This window comes from Zootoca vivipara, chromosome 5 (assembly GCF_965207765.1).
Source record: "Zootoca vivipara chromosome 5, rZooViv2.hap1.1, whole genome shotgun sequence".
NCBI classification, from domain to species: domain Eukaryota; kingdom Metazoa; phylum Chordata; class Lepidosauria; order Squamata; family Lacertidae; genus Zootoca; species Zootoca vivipara.
The window spans coordinates 57,959,558-57,979,820 of NC_142588.1; the positions used below are offsets into that span (position 1 = coordinate 57,959,558).

General features: G+C 41.7%; 1 protein-coding gene across 3 annotated transcripts in view; it reads right to left on the reverse strand.

Annotated features, from left to right (window-relative positions):
• INPP5D (inositol polyphosphate-5-phosphatase D) overlaps positions 1–20,263 on the reverse strand; it is a 62,931-nt gene that overhangs the window by 20,819 nt on the left and 21,849 nt on the right. For all 3 annotated transcript variants that reach the window (XM_088669676.1, XM_088669675.1, XM_088669674.1), the window contains exons 3-14: positions 16,784–16,934; positions 13,154–13,325; positions 12,005–12,145; positions 11,409–11,496; positions 10,071–10,139; positions 8,746–8,817; positions 6,440–6,563; positions 5,501–5,607; positions 4,359–4,461; positions 3,415–3,611; positions 2,242–2,359; positions 1,181–1,277 (exon numbers count right to left, since the gene is read on the reverse strand). In XM_088669676.1, coding sequence (XP_088525802.1) covers positions 1,181–1,277; positions 2,242–2,359; positions 3,415–3,611; positions 4,359–4,461; positions 5,501–5,607; positions 6,440–6,563; positions 8,746–8,817; positions 10,071–10,139; positions 11,409–11,496; positions 12,005–12,145; positions 13,154–13,325; positions 16,784–16,934 — 1,439 coding nt within the window. The remainder of the gene's footprint in view (positions 1–1,180; positions 1,278–2,241; positions 2,360–3,414; positions 3,612–4,358; positions 4,462–5,500; positions 5,608–6,439; positions 6,564–8,745; positions 8,818–10,070; positions 10,140–11,408; positions 11,497–12,004; positions 12,146–13,153; positions 13,326–16,783; positions 16,935–20,263) is intronic.

Consider the following 20,263-nt stretch of genomic DNA (forward strand, 5'->3'; position numbering starts at 1 on the left):
GGGAATTTGCAACTGCTTCAGGAAGCAAAAATTGGGGCATGTGAAGACGGAAAAGTACTGCGTTATAACACAGCTCGACTCTTCTGCTTTATATTGGCATGTTTGCATGGTTTCTATTTCTGGAGCACACAGCAAAGGGAGGGCTATACATTGAGTCAACAAACAAGCAAGACCTGTAAGCACAAATAGTTACAACCCCTCTGTTCCTGTTTTACTGGAATGTTCCCTTCTAAACCACAGGAAGAAACAACAATGGAAACCCAATCTTCAGCTATTCACTTGTTGTTTTTAGAAAAAGAAGACATTGTACAATCACAGTTACAAATTCTTCAACTATCTAGCTACAGTTTGTAGCCTGTGTCCATGGCCATGTGTGTATATTACTGTTGAGTTGCACATGGTGGGGAGATGCTGTATAGCAACTCTCTGGTGCATTGAAATTTTCACCCCAGAAAAATGAAGACATGTTTACTTATCTGCCAATGTTTGTGAATTTTGCTTACATGCCCGGCAGGACTGCAGCCTCAGGTCTTTGTGCCAAATAACCATCTGGGCCAAGATAAATAATCTGTGCCTCTTTGTATAGAAAAAAATGCTTTTTGAATACATTCTATGTGTTCCATACTTCAGTGGGGCTTCTTGCTCCAAAGAATGCAGCTCAGGGTCATTAACAGCATGCTTAGCACTGGCCACTTTCCTGCACAGGGCCCCAATCCAGATTGGGACTGCGGTGAATGGGAAGAAGTTTTTCTTTTAATTTTTTAAAAAATTATTCCCTGTGCAAAATTCCACCCCACACCCTGGCTGCTATTTGCTGTCCAAATGTGCTTTTTGCAGAAACCAGCACCTTCAGTGGTGCAGATCTTTGTGAAGAGGTAAATAGAGGAAAGGATTCTCCCTTTCCATTGGGTTCCTCATCCCTGAACTAGATGGATTGTTGATTTGCTCTAGCTGGGCCCCCTTTATGCTATTTTATTCTTAAAATTGGCTGTAGGTACTAAATGCCTAGAGATAAGACATGCAAGCGGGACTATTTGAAATCCCTCCCATGTGCTTCTTTTCTTGTTCAAATAATACCTGTCACCACTACCAAGCTGTCACATCTAATTTGAATATTTGTACTGATAGGAACCCCTCTACCAGCAACTGCAAGGTTCTCTAATGGCCCTCAGAATTTTACCTGTGTTTCTTCTCACTTCCTGAAGTCAAATGGCTGTTCACAAAACCAAAGGAGGTTCCATTAAACATGAATGACACCCCAACAGCTCCTTTGTTACCTGAGAGGTAAAACAAAACAAGAAACAGAGATGTTGAGAAATCAATCCAACCCCCAGGGCTAACTAGAACAGCAAAAGACTTCTAAAGTAGAGTAGCAGATGCGGAGAAGAAAAAACCAGAACAGCAGGACTTCACATTTGTGTAACACAAAGTTCCACTGAATATTTTCTTCCAAAAGCTTAGGAAAGAAAGTGAAAGATGAATTTCCCTCTGCAATCAAAGAAAGTTCTATTCTTCCAGTTACGGATTTTTCAGCAGAGCAAGAAACCCTACAGTTTTCATTGATGGGACAGTTCCTGCAAATTATTCCTGTGAATAAAATTGTATTGGAAAAAGGATTTATATATATTTGCAAGAATGCAAGGCATTCCTGAATTCCCATCATACTCACATCTGATCTGACTTATGACAGTATCAATGGAATGATTTGTGGGAGCACATTGATGAGCACACCTCTAACACGGAGAGTACATTATTGCATGTGAGTACACGAGCACAAATCACTGTAGGATTATATCAGCTATAGTACATTTCCAAAAGATATCAGTATCAGTAATTATGCTGACAAAGTTGAAAGAGGAAGCAGTGACTTTCCAGAGTGGTCATGAAAAGAAGCATATCTTATTATACTCTCTCATATTCTGTTTCACTCTTTGGCTTCCTCTCATTTATTTGAATGTATAACCTTTGAGGTCCAATGTAGGGGATGGATGGGATCATCTATGTGGCCAAAAAAAGGTAAGCCTGCAAGGCTTTGGAAGTGGTGGTCCCACTTCACACAGAGAGACAACCCTAAATCGTACCGTTAGAATCGTGCACAAATGAACCTTGGGCTCAGGTTTTAGGGCAGGAAATCCCATCGCTGGGAAGCAGGTACTGAAAACACCTCTCTGCATATCTTTCAACCTTGGGAGACTTGTTGTGATGAGAGTGTCTGTTAAGTACATTTTGTCCAAGCCTTACCCAGTCTGTTTGCAATTCCTGTCTTCACGTTGTCAATGCAGAGGTGGCTTATGCGATTCTCATGTTCTGGCTTGGCCAGGACAACAATCCTGATGTTCCAGAGGGTATGGATTGCAACCTAATCAGGAAAAAGGAAGACAGCTGTCACATAGTTTGATGCAACTGAATGTAATATAGCCTAAAGCCATAGAAAGGGTTATTTGTATTATGACAGACAGAGATCTATACTAAATCCTCTTCAAACATACCTTTGATTCTCACTTTAGGGGAACGGCTGCAGTTCATTGACAAAGTACCTGCTTTGTATGCAGAAGGTCCCAATTCAACCCTTGGCAACTCCAGGTAGGGGTGGGAATATCCCCTATCTGAAACCCTGGACAGCTGCTGCCGGTCAGTGCAGACACTACTGAGCTAGATGTACCAATGGTCAGTATAAGGCAGTTTTCTATTGTCTAAGCATGCGACCCAAATGAGAACGCTACTGAGTCCACATCCATACTAAAGCACATTTAATGCACATGACTTCCCCCAAAGAATCCTGGAGACCATAGTTTGTAAAATGTGAATGAGAATCGTAGCTCTTTGAGGGGTAAACTACAGTTCCCATTATTCTTCAGGGGAAACTTTGCACCTTAAATGTGGGGTGCGGATGTGACCCTCATTGCGTACAGAAAGAAACTACTGAATGGAAGTTGGGTTCAAGATATGCCCTGCTTTTCGATAACAACCGGCACAGCATATTCCTGCTTATGGGGAACAGCATTTATAGCAATAGCATAAATTCAAGTGAAGCACAGGGTGCCCCCCATATTATACCCAAACTATATTTTACCTAATATTAGAGATGAGAAGCAGAATCAATTTTGATCTTTAACATCCAGCGTAGAACGATAATTAGTGGCATAAGATTTTTGACCCCAATAAAATATGTGCTGTAGAGTGGCTGGGGAAACCCAGCCAGATGGGCAGGATATAAATAATAAAATTATTATTATTATTAATTATTATTATTATTAGATGTCTAATATATCTAACAGCCTTCAGAAACAATATCTAAATTTTCTTCAAGAAGCAAGTATGCAGGCAATGTGGATGATATACATTGCTAGTGAAGTCTACTATCCCTGTTTTGCTTTAAGCTTTAAGTGTCAGAATAAAAATATCTTTCCTTACCACTTTGAAGCTGATACTTGTAATCTCTTGCAAGGATTGTCTTAGAATCTCTTGCCATTCTTTCTCTCCCAGAGAGTCCTCCTGTGTGCCAATCACATAGATGTCATGTGGAATGTAGTCAGCTGTGTCATCTCGGGTCTTCCCCTGCCCCTTAGAGAGAAACCAGGAGCTGATCTTCTTTGGTGGAGGAGCATCACCTAGAAGGACAAATCCAAAACCAACATGAAACTGATCCATCTAGCGCAGTATTGTTTACAGGAAGTTTTCCCAGCCCTTCTCAGAGGTGCTAAGGACCTTCTACATGCAAAGCAAGAGCTCCACCACTGGGCTGTCCAGCAACTCTCCACTAGCCCATGAGGAGATAGCTTTTATATGGTTTACACTACATGCAGAATCTAACATGGACATACACTCATGGATAATATGCTTTGTGCCACATTTTATATGCATTTCTCTGATGGACAAGTCACCACCTCCTTTCCTAGCAGATGTTTAATTCAGCAGAAAAATTACTGTGGGGAGGTTTGTCCTTGTTGATTCCCCCACCCTGTCACCCAGCTCTTAGAAATAGGATCCTCTCTCAGAAAAGGAGTAGCCATTGAGGTGCCCTTGAGATGTTGTTGAACTCCCAACTCCCATCAACCCCAGCAACACGGTCAATGGTCAGGGATGATGGAAGTCCCACAACATCTGGCAAACACCATGTTTGGATATTCCAGGAATAGAGGGATCTGCCTATCTGATGATTCTCTTATACAAAAGAAGGCAATACATTAAATGACAGAGATGTTCAAGCAATAAAGGAGTATAGCAATGAGGGTAGCTGGCAAAGCTGTGTTATGGTTACGCAGCACAAACATGCTAAACTTCATCGGAAATTCATTGAGACAAAACTTGTAGGAATCTAAACAGCAAAGATTGGGACACCAAAATAAAATGTATACCTAGGTTCCAGGTCCCAATGAAGATGGTGATCATATCAGGCTCTGGCTGCTCAGAATGCTTATTCTTCATTTGCTGTAAAAGTTGGCAGAAGCCTTCTCTCTTCTGAAAATGGAAGAGCAAAATACAAAGGAACCTAGCTAATAAGATTACACTTGTTACAAGGAGGCTGGAGCAAATTCCTCCCACATGGTGGCGTGCCATGTGGCAAGGACTAGTCATGCTGTTGCTGAATTTTGAAAAATTCAGATTCTTCTGAAGTTAAAAACCAGGATAAGTACGTGAATGCTTGGGTTCTGGGGCAGCCAACATGGTGCCCCCCTCAGATGTTGTGGAATACAGTGCCCATCATTGCTGGCCACTGGCCATCCGGCAGAGGGCTAATGACTACAGTATTATAGTTTGCAATATCTGGAGAGTACCACATTAGCTATGCATCCGTTCCAGTCATTCTTTTACTTAAATTACGTGAAGATTGAAGGCAGTTCAACAAATTTTCACTAAGCTGCTCCAGAGCTGAAGTTTGTATTCTCCTTTCATCTATTACAATGAATGAGTGAGATCTAATCTGCCAATTTCCTTGACCCTGTGCAAACACAAAGGATAAGCATGACTCATATTACTGTATAATTTTTATTACACTCACTTATGCTTAGGAAACGTTCTCTGGATATATTCTAGCTTTATTTAAACTGAATGGATGAGAGCCCTTAAAAGAATTCACTTAGTTTTATCTTTGGTATAGGGTAGGGGGAGCCAATGTAGTGCCCTGCAGATGTTGCTGGACGACAACTTCCATGAGCCCAGCCAGCACGGCCAATGGTCAGAGATGATGGGAAAGTACCATGTTGCTGGCACAGGGCACAGGCACACAAAGATGCTAACATTCTTGTCCAGAAACTGACATATAGAATATGTTATTGAATACCATATAGGGGTGCCACCTCCCCCCGGGCACTGCCAACCGCCGCTACACCACTGGCCAGTTTCTCTTACTAGGGATGGGGGACAGAATTTGATTGTTTTCTCTCTTTACATTTTTCTCATTTTTTTTAAAAAAATAGCAAAATAATGTCATAAATAGCAATGCCTTGCCTGCGTTAAAGGGCTCAGTGTGCACAAGTACCCATAGTGAGGAATTTACCTTAGAATCAGCAAATACATATTCTTTTCGGTGTGTTTTCTCTTTTTCTGTTTCCACTACAATTACCAGCTTGTTAGGAAACTTCTGAGACTTGATGAGCTGTAGAACTAAGAAGAAGCAAGAGAACACTGGTTCTGGCAGCTCAAATTCTGAAGCGAAATGTACTACAATGCTGATACATGTCTGTGTAAATGAAGTTGTAAACTCCAATGCTATTTATAACCTCCTGGTCTATGATGAATAAGGTTAGATTTTAAAAAAATGACAGCAATTTAAGACTGAGCCTGAGGTACACGTTTGTTATGGTTTCAAGGCCTAACTATTGCTGGAAGACTTTCTGGTCATGAAACTGCTCAGCACAAAGGAATATTGTGTAGGTTCTATGGCCCCAAACACTTGAAGGGCTTGCCCACACTAGAGTTTATTGAGTGTTTGCAGCTGTTTACTGAATGTTTGCATTCCTCTTTAATTTGTGTAGTCCACATGACACCCTTAAACAACCTCAACCTCAACATTTCACCGCTGTAAAATTGGGCTTATCTGATATGCAGCTAATCCAATAAATTGGGAAAAACCAGGTGCCGAACTGCTCTATTCAGTATCACAGATTATTTGTTTGGGTGGGGTGTTGGGAGGGGACCTCAATATTCCCTTTCTGCTCTCCTCTTTCCACTACTTCCTCAAAGCTTTCATTTCTTTTCCAGCTGTGTTTCTACCTATTTCCTTTGCACTCATGAATGGAGGTGTGTGGAGGTAAGATTTGCTCAAACCCAGAAAACTCACAAGTAAACAACTTTAAAAACTGTGCACTGAGAATTTATAACTGCCATTGTAAAACACATTTCCTGTACTGTTGGCTTCCAGATCTCTGGAATGTCAACAAAAATATTCAGTGTATCCCAGTGTTCTCACCCATCTCAAATGAGCCCAGTATCTTACTTTTATTGTGAGGGTAGAACTTGTCTTCAGGGCCATCCTTAGCTTTCTTGATAATGAGTTTTCCTAACTCAACATCTACCTTAAGATGTATTTTGGATGGAATTCCTAGAGAATCAGTTTTCACCTATGAGAAAAGGAAAACATTATTCATAAATGCAGCTCTTAGCACTGCATAATTACATGCAAACATAAATATATATAAAATAAAAAAAATTCCTTCAGTAGCACCTTAAAGACCAACTAAGTTTTTATTTTGGTATGAGCTTTCGTGTGCATGCACACTTCTTCAGATACAGTGAAATGGAAGTTTCCAGGCACTTATGTAGAGAAGGGGTGGGGAGGGGTGGGGATGGGGGATCACTCAGAAGGGTGGTGGAAATGGGTGATTGACTGACTGATAGCTGTTGATGACCGCAAACGACTGCAAATGGTTTTGCATGAAAAAGCAAGGGTTGAGATGGCTGAAGATCGCTTATCATGTATAATGAGATAAGAATCCGATATCTCTGTTCAAACCAGGTCCCTCCATGGTTTTGAGCTTGGTGATAAGTTGCAATTCAGCAACTTCTCTTTCCAGTCTATTTCTGAAATTCTTTTGTAGTAAGACAGCTACTTTGAGATCTTGTATAGAATGTCCTGGGAGATTGAAGTGTTCTCCTACTGGTTTTTCTGTCTTCTGGTTCCTGATGTCAGATTTATGTCCATTTATCCTTTGGCGTAGGGTTTGGCCTGTTTGTCCAATATAGAGAGCTGAAGGGCACTGTTGGCATTTGATGGCATACACAATGTTAGAGGATGAGCAATTAAATAGTCCTGAGATGGTATGTTGGATGTTGTTGGGGCCAGTAATGGTGTTGTCTGGGTGTATGTGGCAGCAAAGTTGGCATCTGGGTTTATTGCAGGCTCTGGTACCAGTGTCCATGTTAAGTCTGGTGGTTGTATTATTGTGGGTGAGGAGTTGTTTAAGATTGGGTGGCTGTCTGTAGGCAATGAAAGGTTGCCTACAGACAGCCACCCAATCTTAAACAACTCCTCACCCACAATAATACAACCACCAGACTTAACATGGACACTGGTACCAGAGCCTGCAATAAACCCAGATGCCAACTTTGCTGCCACATACACCCAGACAACACCATTACTGGCCCCAACAACATCCAACATACCATCTCAGGACTATTTAATTGCTCATCCTCTAACATTGTGTATGCCATCAAATGCCAACAGTGCCCTTCAGCTCTCTATATTGGACAAACAGGCCAAACCCTACGCCAAAGGATAAATGGACATAAATCTGACATCAGGAACCAGAAGACAGAAAAACCAGTAGGAGAACACTTCAATCTCCCAGGACATTCTATACAAGATCTCAAAGTAGCTGTCTTACTACAAAAGAATTTCAGAAATAGACTGGAAAGAGAAGTTGCTGAATTGCAACTTATCACCAAGCTCAAAACCATGGAGGGACCTGGTTTGAACAGAGATATCGGATTCTTATCTCATTATACATGATAAGCGATCTTCAGCCATCTCAACCCTTGCTTTTTCATGCAAAACCATTTGCAGTCGTTTGCGGTCATCAACAGCTATCAGTCAGTCAATCACCCATTTCCACCACCCTTCTGAGTGATCCCCCATCCCCACCCCTCCCCACCCCTTCTCTACATAAGTGCCTGGAAACTTCCATTTCACTGTATCTGAAGAAGTGTGCATGCACACGAAAGCTCATACCAAAATAAAAACTTAGTTGGTCTTTAAGGTGCTACTGAAGGAATTTTTTTTATTTTACTTCGATCCAGACCAACACGGCTACCTACCTGTAACCATAAATATATATATCCAGTATGCAGATTTTGCTGCGGCACTATACAGTACTGCAGCACTATATATAGTACTGTAATGAGGAACTTTGGTTGAGTGAACATGGAATGTTTTTTGTTTTTTTTTAGGAGAGCACTGTACCAATGAATTAAAAACATGGGGTTATAGTCAATGTAGGGCTAGGCAGATTGCTCCATCAGCACACATATTTCTCATTATTCTATAGAATGACCCCCCCCTCTTCTCCCACTGCATCCCCTATTTGTTCTGTGGTTTTCTCCGAGCCTCCAGTACAGATTTGGGTCTAGCGCAGGACACACATCCTGGGGGAAGCAACGGTGGGTCCTCTTATGCTAGTCCTAACTCTTGCACTAGCCCACAAATGACATTTAATACCACTCAACATGCTGTTCTGACAGTCACGGTGCTTCTCTATAGCATTATAAAAACTTACTATACTACTGGAGGGGAAAAATAAAATTCACCTCAAAAGTTACAGGAGGGATAAGCGAACGTCGATGTGTTGAGTCGGGCCCTTCAATCAACAATTTTTTCACCTGTAAAAATGCAAGCACATAGATTTCTATTTGAAAGTCCTAAACCATAGCTGCCAAGTTTTCCCTTTTCTCACGAGGAAGCCTATTCAGCATAAGGGAATTTCCCTTTAAAAAAGGGATAACTTGGCAGCTAAACTGCAGTTGGAGAGATCCCAGATTAAGACAATCCATGTCATAATGTCCAGATCAGCACCCTGATTTAGCGACAGAAATTCAGATTTTCAAATTAATTAGGAAGAAACTGAGATTATTATTACTGAGATTAAATTACTATATCACCCTTCATCCAAGGTTCATAGGGAGTTTTACAATACACAAACGCAAAAATACGTAACACAATAACAATAAAAAACAATTAACCCCAGTTTAAAAGGCCATATACAAAAATACATACTAATGTAAAGTGGGCATTAAAAGGCATTTATTAATGAAACTAGAATAGAAAAAGTCATTACATTAGGGGAAACTGCTTTTTAAAAATGTATATATTACAAAAAAATGTATATATTAAGAAAAAAATGCACTAAAATGTTGATGAATTTTCAGGAGGACTTTAAAAATAATAGTGACCAACTGACGTGGAAATGCGGATAATTGACCATAAGATTGGTAAAAATGAGAAACAGAGAGTCAGTTGTTAAGGATGCTAAGAGTGGTTAGGGGACCCCTGTTCCGTTCACAGAGATGCAATTTCCAGAGCGGTTTAACCATCTATCCCTTTCCCCATGGAACTCTTGTAATTGTAGCTCTGTAAGAGGATCAATTCTTAGCACCCTTTAACAAAGTACAGCTCCCAGGATTCATTGGGGGGAAGCCATGACTCTTTAAGGTGGTATGACACTGCTTTAAATGTATGGTGCAGTTGGGGCCCAGATCTATGGAAAGGAGAAGCTTGGGAGTTTGACCTATGATTTGTTTGAAAGGAAGGAGGCTAGACACCTTACAAGAGCCTTTAGTACAAGAGCTAGCAGAAGAAAAGAGAATTTCATGTCAAAAGGTTTCTGGCCTCCCCACTCCCACCCTATTTCCCTCAATAAGTGCTGGGATAAAGAAAACATAGACATAAGAATGACAGGTGTATGAATAAAGCTACTGGAAAATAAAGAGTAGATAAATAAAATAAATGTAGAATTGTTGTTTCCAGTGTCGAACTCATTACTTGCCCTTCAGCAGCTGGTCCAAGAGTGGCTTACAACAGTTGGAAGTTCAGTATTAAAAGCAGTTAAAACTAATTAAAACAAACATCTCCATACCTTGTCTTCAATGGAAGACAGCAAGCCAGTCAACTGGACAAGTTTTCCACGGGTGGCGTCACAAGATGGCTAGTAGAAATAATGCAGAAGAAGAAAAGTGTTAGGTACCAGTGAAGTAACTCCCTCCCTCAGTGGAAGCTTGAAATTGTACCACAAGTATAGATCATCTGTGATACGTGTCAGAAAAAAGGAAAGAAAAGCCAGCACTGCAACACCTTATATTATGTCACCAAGTCTCCTCATCCTGAAACACTGCAGCCTGGAATTTAAGCGAATTTGCTGAGCAGATAATTCAAAGACAATGCCTTTCAAACTTGGCATGTTGAGCAGGGGAGGCTAGCGAGTGATGCCAAGGCAGCCTAGAGCCGAGCCATGTAGGAAAACTGAAATGGTGACATTTACAGAGCCACAGGTGGAAGAAGTACTTGGAACACCTGATTTATGTGGGCCGATGGAAGGAAAGTCTTGGCAGAGGAATGCAGAGGGCCCATCCAGATAACCTGCTCATTTAACATGCATCCTGATTTGTTTACATGGAGGTTGGACCATACCTGAAGATGCCAGGGATTGGATCCAGAACCTTTTGCATATGCTTTGTCACTAAGCTATAGTGTAGTCTCCAACTGGCCTGAAAATGCCGGGACCGTCATGAAAACCCTTAAGCCGCCATGGCTTCTCACTATGTCGTGCAGAGTCCAAAATTCTGCAAGCAGGGAAAAGGAGTGGGAATGGGCAGGGGCAAGGGGAGGAGAAGGAGGTGGCCTTCTCGCAGTGGCAGTGGTCATAGCCGCCAACTGTTGAGACTACGTTGCTGATAGAAGCCTCGCAGTTTTAGCATATATCATCTACGGCTCTTGCATATAACCAAGACATTTGCTGGTTACATACTCCTCTTGGCAACAGCCATTGGGGCAGCTCAGCCAGCATACCCTTTTCCCTATTCCATGGGCAGCGCCTGTACATAGGAGCTGCAGGGGGAACACTGTTGTAGAACAGAATGTCTCTATTTTCATCTGAGGAATGTTGGAAGGTATGCTATATCCCTTCCCCTAAAAGGGTGGTGAAAAACTATACACTGAGAGATGTAACAACAAACTTGCAGTCTTGGGTCTGAGGAACCTTGCTGCACTTTACCTTATAAAACTGAGGGAACTGAGAAATAAATGCTAGCGCAGTGCAACTGACCCTACTCCAAAGCTTGCAGTGTGCTCCATCCCTTGGAGTCAAGGAACAAGTTATTTGGCATAATCATGCAGCAAGTGCTTTCCCACACACCCTGCCAGTTTGATGCGGTCATTTCGACCTGCTCCACCTCCTGCCTCCTCCAGCAGATCATACCTGAGAATGTCGATGGATCCCTGGAGGCAGCTGCTGGTCAAACACCATCTGTAAGGACTCCAGAGAAGGAAGAGTACGAGACACCTCGCTGAAAGCAGAAATGTATGGATTTGAGATTTGTGGTCATAAGAACCTCTCTGTGTAGTGCTAGACAGACACGCTGTTGCTAATCAGCCCAAAGGAGTCTGCTTGAAATTATGCCGTGCTGATTTTCTGTATCACAAGCTGCAATGGCCAGTCTTTAGAAACTTGAATTTAGTTCTAGTATGCATTGCTAAATAAGCAAGAAGCTCTAAAAATGCAGGTCTTCAATACAGGATGTCAGTGTGTGGGTAGAGCTGCAGGACTGATAACAAGAGTTAAGCTGATAGTAATTCCCATGTGTGCTCAAAAGGGAAAGGAACATCTATATTTGTCAGTGAGATTCTGCAGCAAACAGAGTAGACTTCCACCAAAAGGAACATGGTTTGCAGCAGGATTGCTTCAGTAAACTAGCCTTCAGGAAAGCCTTAACATACAAATTCTGTACATGCAGAATTTCCCTGTTAGCTACCAATTGAAATGTGCCTCCAGAGTCCAGACTAACTTGTGTTTACCTGAAGAGTCCTTTGCAAAGTGTTGCAAGCAATTTCTTCAGCTGAGGGAGATTCCAAGGCGCTTGCTGTACTGTCTCAAGATCACTGGTGACATGAACTCGCAAATAATCCTGGATGAGTTTGAAGTGCTCTTCTGGAATACTGTGAAGGAAAGGGGGAAAAACTGCTTGGAAGACCACTAAGGCTTATGAGCTTGCAAATGGGCAAAATATCCTAGTGAATGAGAGCTAGTGTAATATCAGACCTGAGAACAAAGGGGAGAGGGGGAAGCAGGGGAGGCAGCTGTGGCAGGGAGAAGGTCCCAGTTCCACTGCCTATCCTTTAAAAATTGATTATTATTTTTCCTAAGGAAAGGAGCTGTCTGGGGGGGAAAGCTGCCAACACCACTTCTGTAATAATAAGTCACAATCATATAGTGATTTTCTGCAATAATAAGTCACAATCACATAGTGATTTTTGGAGTGTTCAAACTACTTCGTTAACATTCTTTTTCAAGGTAGGTAAATATTGCAGATAACAGGGGCAATAAAAGTGAACAGAAAACGCTTTTTAAAAAAAGTTCATGCTGTAGGCAAGAATCAAAGCAGGGGCACCTTGATTTGTAGCTCAGTGTTGCACAGCTTGATCCTGCGAACCTTTATTCAGAAGTAAGTTCTACTGAGCCCAATGGGACTGACTCCCAAGCAAGTACACAGATGACTGCAGCTGTGACCATGATGCTCCACCAGCTATTTATCTCTTTCTTGTTCATTACTATGTTATGTATGAGTAACTCCTTATACAGAGGGAAGGAAGGCGTCCTTCCTGTCTGCAACCCACACAAAAACAACCCTTCTAACCTTTTCCTGAGAGGACTCCCAGCCAGCTCATTTAGCTGCCATCTGCAAAATAATTTTGAGCCCCACCCTCTTATCAGGTGGCAGATTTTTTGTGTTTGCAGTATTAGGGTTGGCAGCCTCCTGTACATTTTAGATATGGATAAAAAAGAAAATCCCACCACATGGAACTTCTCCTGTTACTGAAGCACCTAGTAAAAGGATCTCCCTAGGGGGCCCTATTCAAAATGGCCGTGATAAGCAAAACGTAGTAAAATATGTTTCTAGACTTACGGTTTCTACTTCCTCAAATAAATGAATGGCTAGATCTCACCTGCTGGTGTCTTGGTGCTGTAATCGCTGGAGCAGCGTCTCAGAAAGGGATGGTTTGCTCACTTCCACCACCTGGGCATGTTCATTTGGAGAAAGATCTTCTTTTGCCTCGGTTACCAGAGGCGGTACTGAAATACTGCGTGGAGGTAATATAGGTGGCACAGGTATAGGATCTGTCGCAAAGGGGAAGAAAGAGTAAGATCCAAAAGCTCTCCAGCTGTCTTTGTATGCTACTTTTAAATGGCTTTTTGAATTTTCAGTTGGGTGCTATTCTGAGAGTATCTATGCCATACTCTGTGTAAATCAACAGAATTTACACTGGCTTAAACTAAGCCAGCATATGATGCCCCGATGTCCTAAGCCTGGCAGAGGGAGAACAAACCTTTAAGAGTTTTACTTATACCACCCTTTTGGCTGGCCTAAGTTCTGCTAGGTTGCCAGGTCATGTGAAATGACTGAAATAGCTTTGAAACAGGTGTAAGTCTCTCCTTAACCTGCCCCACCCTTGCCCCACCCCCCAAACAGTTACACCCATCATTCTGCCTGGACACTGAGGTCCAGTGCCGAGGGCCTTCTGGCAGTTCCCTCGCTGTGAGAAGCCAAGTTACAGGGAACAAGGCAAAGGGGCTTCTCGGTAGTGGCACCCGCCCTGTGGAATGCCCTCCCACCAGATGTCAAAGAGAAAAACAACTACCAGACTTTTAGAAGACATCTGAAGGCAGCCCTGTTTAGGGAAGCTTTTAATGTTCCCTGTTTAGGGAAGCTTTTAATGTTTAATAGACTATTGTATTTAAATATTTTGTTGGAAGCAGCCAAGATGGGCGGGGTATAAATTATTATTATTATTATTATTATTATTATTATTATTCCACAGGCTTTCATTCCACTGGCTAAGCACTGGCTGAGCCAGACAACCCAGTATCTGCCTATTCCAAACTCGCTCATCCTGGAAGATCTTGGGTTTTGATTGCACTGTTAAGAGGATTCAAATCCCCATGAAAATCACTGGGTGACCATGGGCCACTGACTGTCTCTCAGCTGGTTTATGCCACAGGGGTACTCTGAGGCATAGGGGCCAACTGCTAGGAGCCAAGATCCCTTCGCCACCCATAAAATATTTGAGGGGGGCCCCCAAAAAAAGTTGATGGGCATTGCCACTGAAATGGTGTGCATGTACCACATCATGTGATTAATTATGTGGGGTGGGGATTACCCCCCATATTTTATTCAAGTTGGTACCCCTGCTCTGAGGATACAAGGACTGGGGGGGACACCCCATGTACTCTTGAGCTTCTTAGAGGAAAGGTGGGGTATAAATGAAATAAATCATTTTACATCTCATGGTAGATTGACATCAGCAAACACATCCACCAAGCAGTGGAAAAATTTACATCCTTGCAAAATACATTCTCTTGGGAACCAAATATCAATGAAGAATTCACAAATTTCACAGCCAGAACTAGTGCGGCTTTGAAGAGGTTTAATGTACAGTGTACACCTTCAGACCACAGTGGAAGTACACAACCTTAATTATCAGCTTCCTTTCTTTATGCTTGCAGAGCAATCAAAATACAGCTGGCATATTAAGAAACTGAACCATTTAAATTTAAGTAGATTAGAATTTTTTTCAATGATCTTGCTGAATTCAAATTGTCAAGAACTGCAGCCATGGTTATGAAAACTTAGCTGGAAGCAATATGATATTTTTAAAGTAGTGTGGTGTTACTTTTCAGAGTCTCTCCCCAGCTAGCTTTGGTTGCTTCTACCTTAGCTGTTTTGTCAGCAACTGCCAGGCTTCCTTTACACACTTTTTACACAGAATCTAGATGACCCATTTCATGCCAGGTTTTTCTGTGTTGTTGTTTTTCAGACCTGATTTGTGATGCTTGCTATCACTTTAAATGCAGTGTCAGCATCTTCATTACAGACTGGCAAACTGTTGCTGGGTTTTTTCCAGGACTACTGTTCCTTTAACTATACAGTATAAGCTTTCTCTTCATGACTTCTGATCCTGTAATTGCTTTCTGTTCTGTGAGGACACAGCATTACTGAATTGCCTCTCAATTAATCAGTTTCTCTTCCTGAAGAGGGAGAGGTGCGTGTGTGATTGTACTGGAAGAAGCAAAGATCACCAGTGTTGAAGCAATGATTCTCCAACATCAACTTCATTGGACTGGTCATGTTGTGCGGACTGCCTGATGATTGTCTTCCAAAGCAACTACTCTATTCCAAACTTAAAAATGGAAAGCATAATGCTGGTGGTCAACAAAAGAGGTTTAAAGACTGTTTCAAGGCAAATCTTTAAAAATGTGGTATAAACACTGAAAACTGGGAAACACTGGCCTGCGAGCGCTCCAGTTGGAGAACAGCCTTTACCAAAGGTGTCGTGGGCTTTGAAGAAACTCGATCTCAGGACGCAAGGGAGAAACATGCTAAGAGGAAGGCACACTTGGCAAATCCACACCGTGATCAACTCCCGCCTGGAAACCAATGTCCCCACTGTGGAAGGACGTGTGGATCCAGAATTCGCCTCCACAGTCACTTACAGACCCATTGTTAAAACCGTGTTTATGGAAGACAATCTTACTCGGCTACGAGTGATCACCAAAGAAAAAGAAGAAGAAGAATTATTGCTTTCCATTTTTTTAAAAAAAAATCTGATTATTTTGTTTTAAAATGGTGAAATAGTAATTCAAGGCCCACATTGGTAGGACACATAAACAAAATATTAAGCAACATATGAAACAACTGTTTTCATTGCAATTCCAAATGACTGTATAAAAACTATGTTTTAGCAGTACTAAATGACCCTGGTGCGGAAGCTGCCTTCTGCAGCTTAGAAGCACAAAAGAACATTTAAAACTGAAGTAAGAAACTTTAATGAACAAAGAACAATGAATGTGCTGAGTGAATGAGAAAAATCGGAAATAGGAAAAGAATTATAGATGCAACAAAAGAAAATTGAAAATGACACCCCTGTGAAAGTACTGAACTAAATATGCCTTTGTTATAGAGAATTTAAAATGCACAGCCAATGAACCTTAAATCCATTATAGGATATGTAGCAGCTTATTCCTGTTACTTAAAGCAATTAGCTATTGTATAACATTATGTATTACCCTAAGCAACGATTCTAAGTAATAGTCAAGACGGCAGATATTTAGAAAATTAAGAACAGTTTAAGCTGCTGTCCTGCAAATTGACAATAATAATAATAATAATAATAATAATATGGTAATAATAATAATAATAATAATAATAATAATGCCTAGACCTGCACAAAATCTGTGCAAGGTGAATGCAAGCAAGCAGCAAAATCAGGACATTTATTGAGCCCCTAAGAGGGTAGTCACCATAGATGGATGGTAGACTACCTTTAATTTAGTGAGTCAAAATTTCTGCTGGCATGCCTTATAGATTTGTGGTACTGCCCACCTGCTCCTTGAATTTTGTGGTGTGTGTGTGTGTGTGTGTAAGAAAGACAGCCTTTATAGTGGGGCAAAGGCTAAGCATTTACAATTCCTTCTTCAAGTGGCAGGTTTTATTGATTAGGTCTGGACAATTTAACATTGTTATTTCCAATAAACTGACAATCTTGGGAGCACAAGCTTCTGTGTTTTGAATTTCTTACCCATTTCCTCCTCTGGCTCCTCTGCCGCCTCCTCCTCTTCCTTCTGGACTGGAAATTTAAGGCTCCGGATCAGACCCATATTCTCTTTCTTGTAAAACTCTATCAGGTCATCCAAGTTGTTGAAATACTGCACCGGCACACCTTCAGATGCCTGAAAACATCCCACAAAGCATAGGTTTCAAATATTGCTGAATATCATTCCGAAAGAAAGAAGGAAAGAAGGAAAGAAGGAAAGAAGGAAAGAAGGAAAGAAGGAAAGAAGGAAAGAAGGAAAGAAAGAAAGAAAGAAAGAAAGAAAGAAAGAAAGAAAGAAAGAGCATATAGTGGTAGACAATGAAAGCTCAGTCCACACAATGTCACTTCCTTTGCCATCTTTCCAATTAAGTCTCTGGTACTACAGCAGCTAGGGATGGTCAGAAATGGAAACAGAAACCGCCACTGCCACAATTCACATGTTCGTCTAGAGTCAGGAATGGAAATCATACAAATGAATACAAGCAGTATTTGCTATCGTTAATTTTTTTTTAGTCCATAAATGTTATGTAACCAATTATCTGTAGTTTGCTTGTTTGTTGGTTGGTTTTGAAGTCTCCAAGCGGCAAGATAGGTCTTTATTGGAATACAAATGAGCATGCAAAGAACCACATGCCAAAAATACTTTTTAAAATACACTTTCAAATTACACCTCATTCCTATTCACAATCAAAGGATCGCAGCAATCTTAATAGCTGCAACCAAATATCATCATCCTGAACCAACCAAATTCATTCGACTCTTCAGATCAGCCCTCATCATAATATCATGTGATGACATCTAACTATTTTCAGCCAGTGTGTTGTAGTGGTTAAGAGCGGTAGACTCATAACCTGGGGAACCGGGTTCGCGTCTCCGCTCCTCCACATGCAGCTGCTGGGTGACCTTGGGCTAGTCACACTTTTGTGAAGTCTCTCAGCCTCACTCAGAGTGTTTGTTGTGGAGGAGGAAGGGAAAAGGAGATTGTTAGCCACTTTGAGACTCCTTCGGGTAGTGATAAAGCGGGATATCAAATCCAAACTCCTGCTCCTCCAGTGTCTTTCTTTATTAAGACTTTGGCTAATATATCTATTGACTAAATGCAATTCAAGATGAATCACAACTGCCATGCCTGGCTGGTTCTCTTTTCATGCATACAACTCCCACTTGATTTTTTTTCAGGGTTCCGGAACAGATATTTGCTACCTACGGTACCTAAAAGCAGCTCATACCGTACCCTAAAAGGTAGGCAGGCACAGGCCTTTTCAGTTTAGCTAGGCCATAGGCTTCAAAGAAAATGGAATAATCCAAACACAGTTCCCCCACCGTGCATGATCTGAACAGGGACCCCCATGCAGTCTCCCTGCACTTCTGGGACCCCCTTCTCCCCACTGGACCCTCAGGGGGAAGAGAGAGGAGACTCACTGAGGAAGCGCTTGCAAAGAAGAGAGAAGAAAGTAGCCTCCTCTCTGCCTGCAGGAAGGGATGTGGCTTATCTGTAGTTTGTTAAGAGTTGCTCTGTGAGGGGTGAACTACAGTGCCCAGAATTCTTTGAGGGAAGGAATGTGTTTCAAATGTACTTTAAAGGTATGGTGTGTGCGTGTGCGTATGCAGACCAAGCATGACTATTATCAGCTATAGCCAATTGCCTCCCCAGGAACAGTTTTAAACAATGGACAGCTGGTTAACTTACTTGCACAGAGAGGAACTCTGTCTTCACAAACGAATAGCAAGATCAAGAGTGTACCCCTCTGCCCTCTTTCCTTGGAAGCATAAAGCCCCATTAAACTCAGTGGGGCTTATTTCAGATGAGACATGGATAGGATTGCACTGTAGGTACATCAGACCAGACAAGCACTCCTGTGTTTCAAATGATACAAACCTATGCAAAAGCTTCTGTTCAGATGAGTTAGGCTACATACACAACAAATATTTAAGCACCCCCCAAAGAATCCTGGGAATTGTAGTTGCCTCCAAAGAACTGTTAACAAACTACAGTCCGCTGGATACAGCCTAAATCAGCGGCGTACATTTTCCCCTCACACTTGCCCAGGGGTAGACAACCTAAGGCCCGTGGGCCAGGTGTGGCCCAATTGCCTTCTCAATCCGGCCCGCGGGCAGTTCGGAAATCAGCATGTTTTTACATGAGTAAAATGTGTCCTTTTATTTAAAATGCATCTCTGGGTTATGTGTGGGGCCTGCCTGGTGTTTTTACATGAGTAGAATGTGTGCTTTTATTTAAAATGCATCTCTGGGTTATTTGTGGGGCATAGGAATTTATTCATTCCCCCCCCCAAAAAATAAATAGTCCAGCCCACCACATGGTCTGAGAGACGGTGGACCGGCCCATGGCTGAAAAAGATTGCTGACCCCTGCACTTGCCTATGCCTTAAAGGAGAAAAAGTAGAGGTTTCCCATAAAATTTTCTGGTACAAACAGATTATGGAACAGCCTTTATGTATAGGCATTTCATTTGGGATTCATTAATTTAATTCATTGAGAAGGGATTTACTTCCTTGTCCCTTAAATCAGATCACTGTTGTCCTTTCCTGGCTTTCCCCAAACAGAAGTTTATAATCTATAATCTTTCTATTCTGGGAAAAAGAGTGCTGTGGCAGCAACCAATCTGTCTGGGCTGACTTCCATTTACTGCAGGCACAATCATTTACTGGTTTGCCCTATTCTCTTCCCCTCCCCCACACCCTCTGTTTAACTTCCATTTACTACTACAGTACTAGAATTTTCATTCCCCTTCCTCCATCACTTCTTTTAGACAACCTGCTAGAAAATTACCAGAGCTAAAGCCAGGAAGTGGATCCAAAAAGAAATCTCTTACTTCAGCCACTTCACACCAACATTCTTGGATCCTCATACATTCCCACCACAAAAGAAAATTTTCAGCATTTATACTCATGCATCTCCATTATGTCTTGCCATTCATTCTGCAAAACGTAATTAATTTTGTAGCCAAGAGTTGCCATCCATATGAAACCTTAAAAGCATTGTCTCTCAGACTTGTAGAAACTGAGTAGCAGCTTTCAGTGTGTGAAAAATAACTTGCCACATTTCTTCTGAAATTACTGGTTCACAAATATTAACCCTACTTAACCTTCAGTGTCAGCCCCTTTCCCCTTTACATTGGTTCATCACTACATAATAATACCGTAGCTTGTAGACTGTTGGCAAAGACACTTCGGGGGGATTTTAACCTTGACAATATTTTTTGCTAGCACACATTCCTGATCTGCTTATGGTGTGTGTCTCCTATATCAATCACTCCAACGGCAGCCCATCTATTACGGACACTGGGGTACTGCTCTAACAATCTCAGCCAGCCCCCATCTATCTTCCTTTCTTCCTACTTACCTTCTTCCTAGTCTCAGTGTTACCCTTGTAGAAGGGAAGAGGATGGGGACAAAACTAGAATTAGTTTATTCTCTCTCTCATTAAGGCCACATTCACACCATA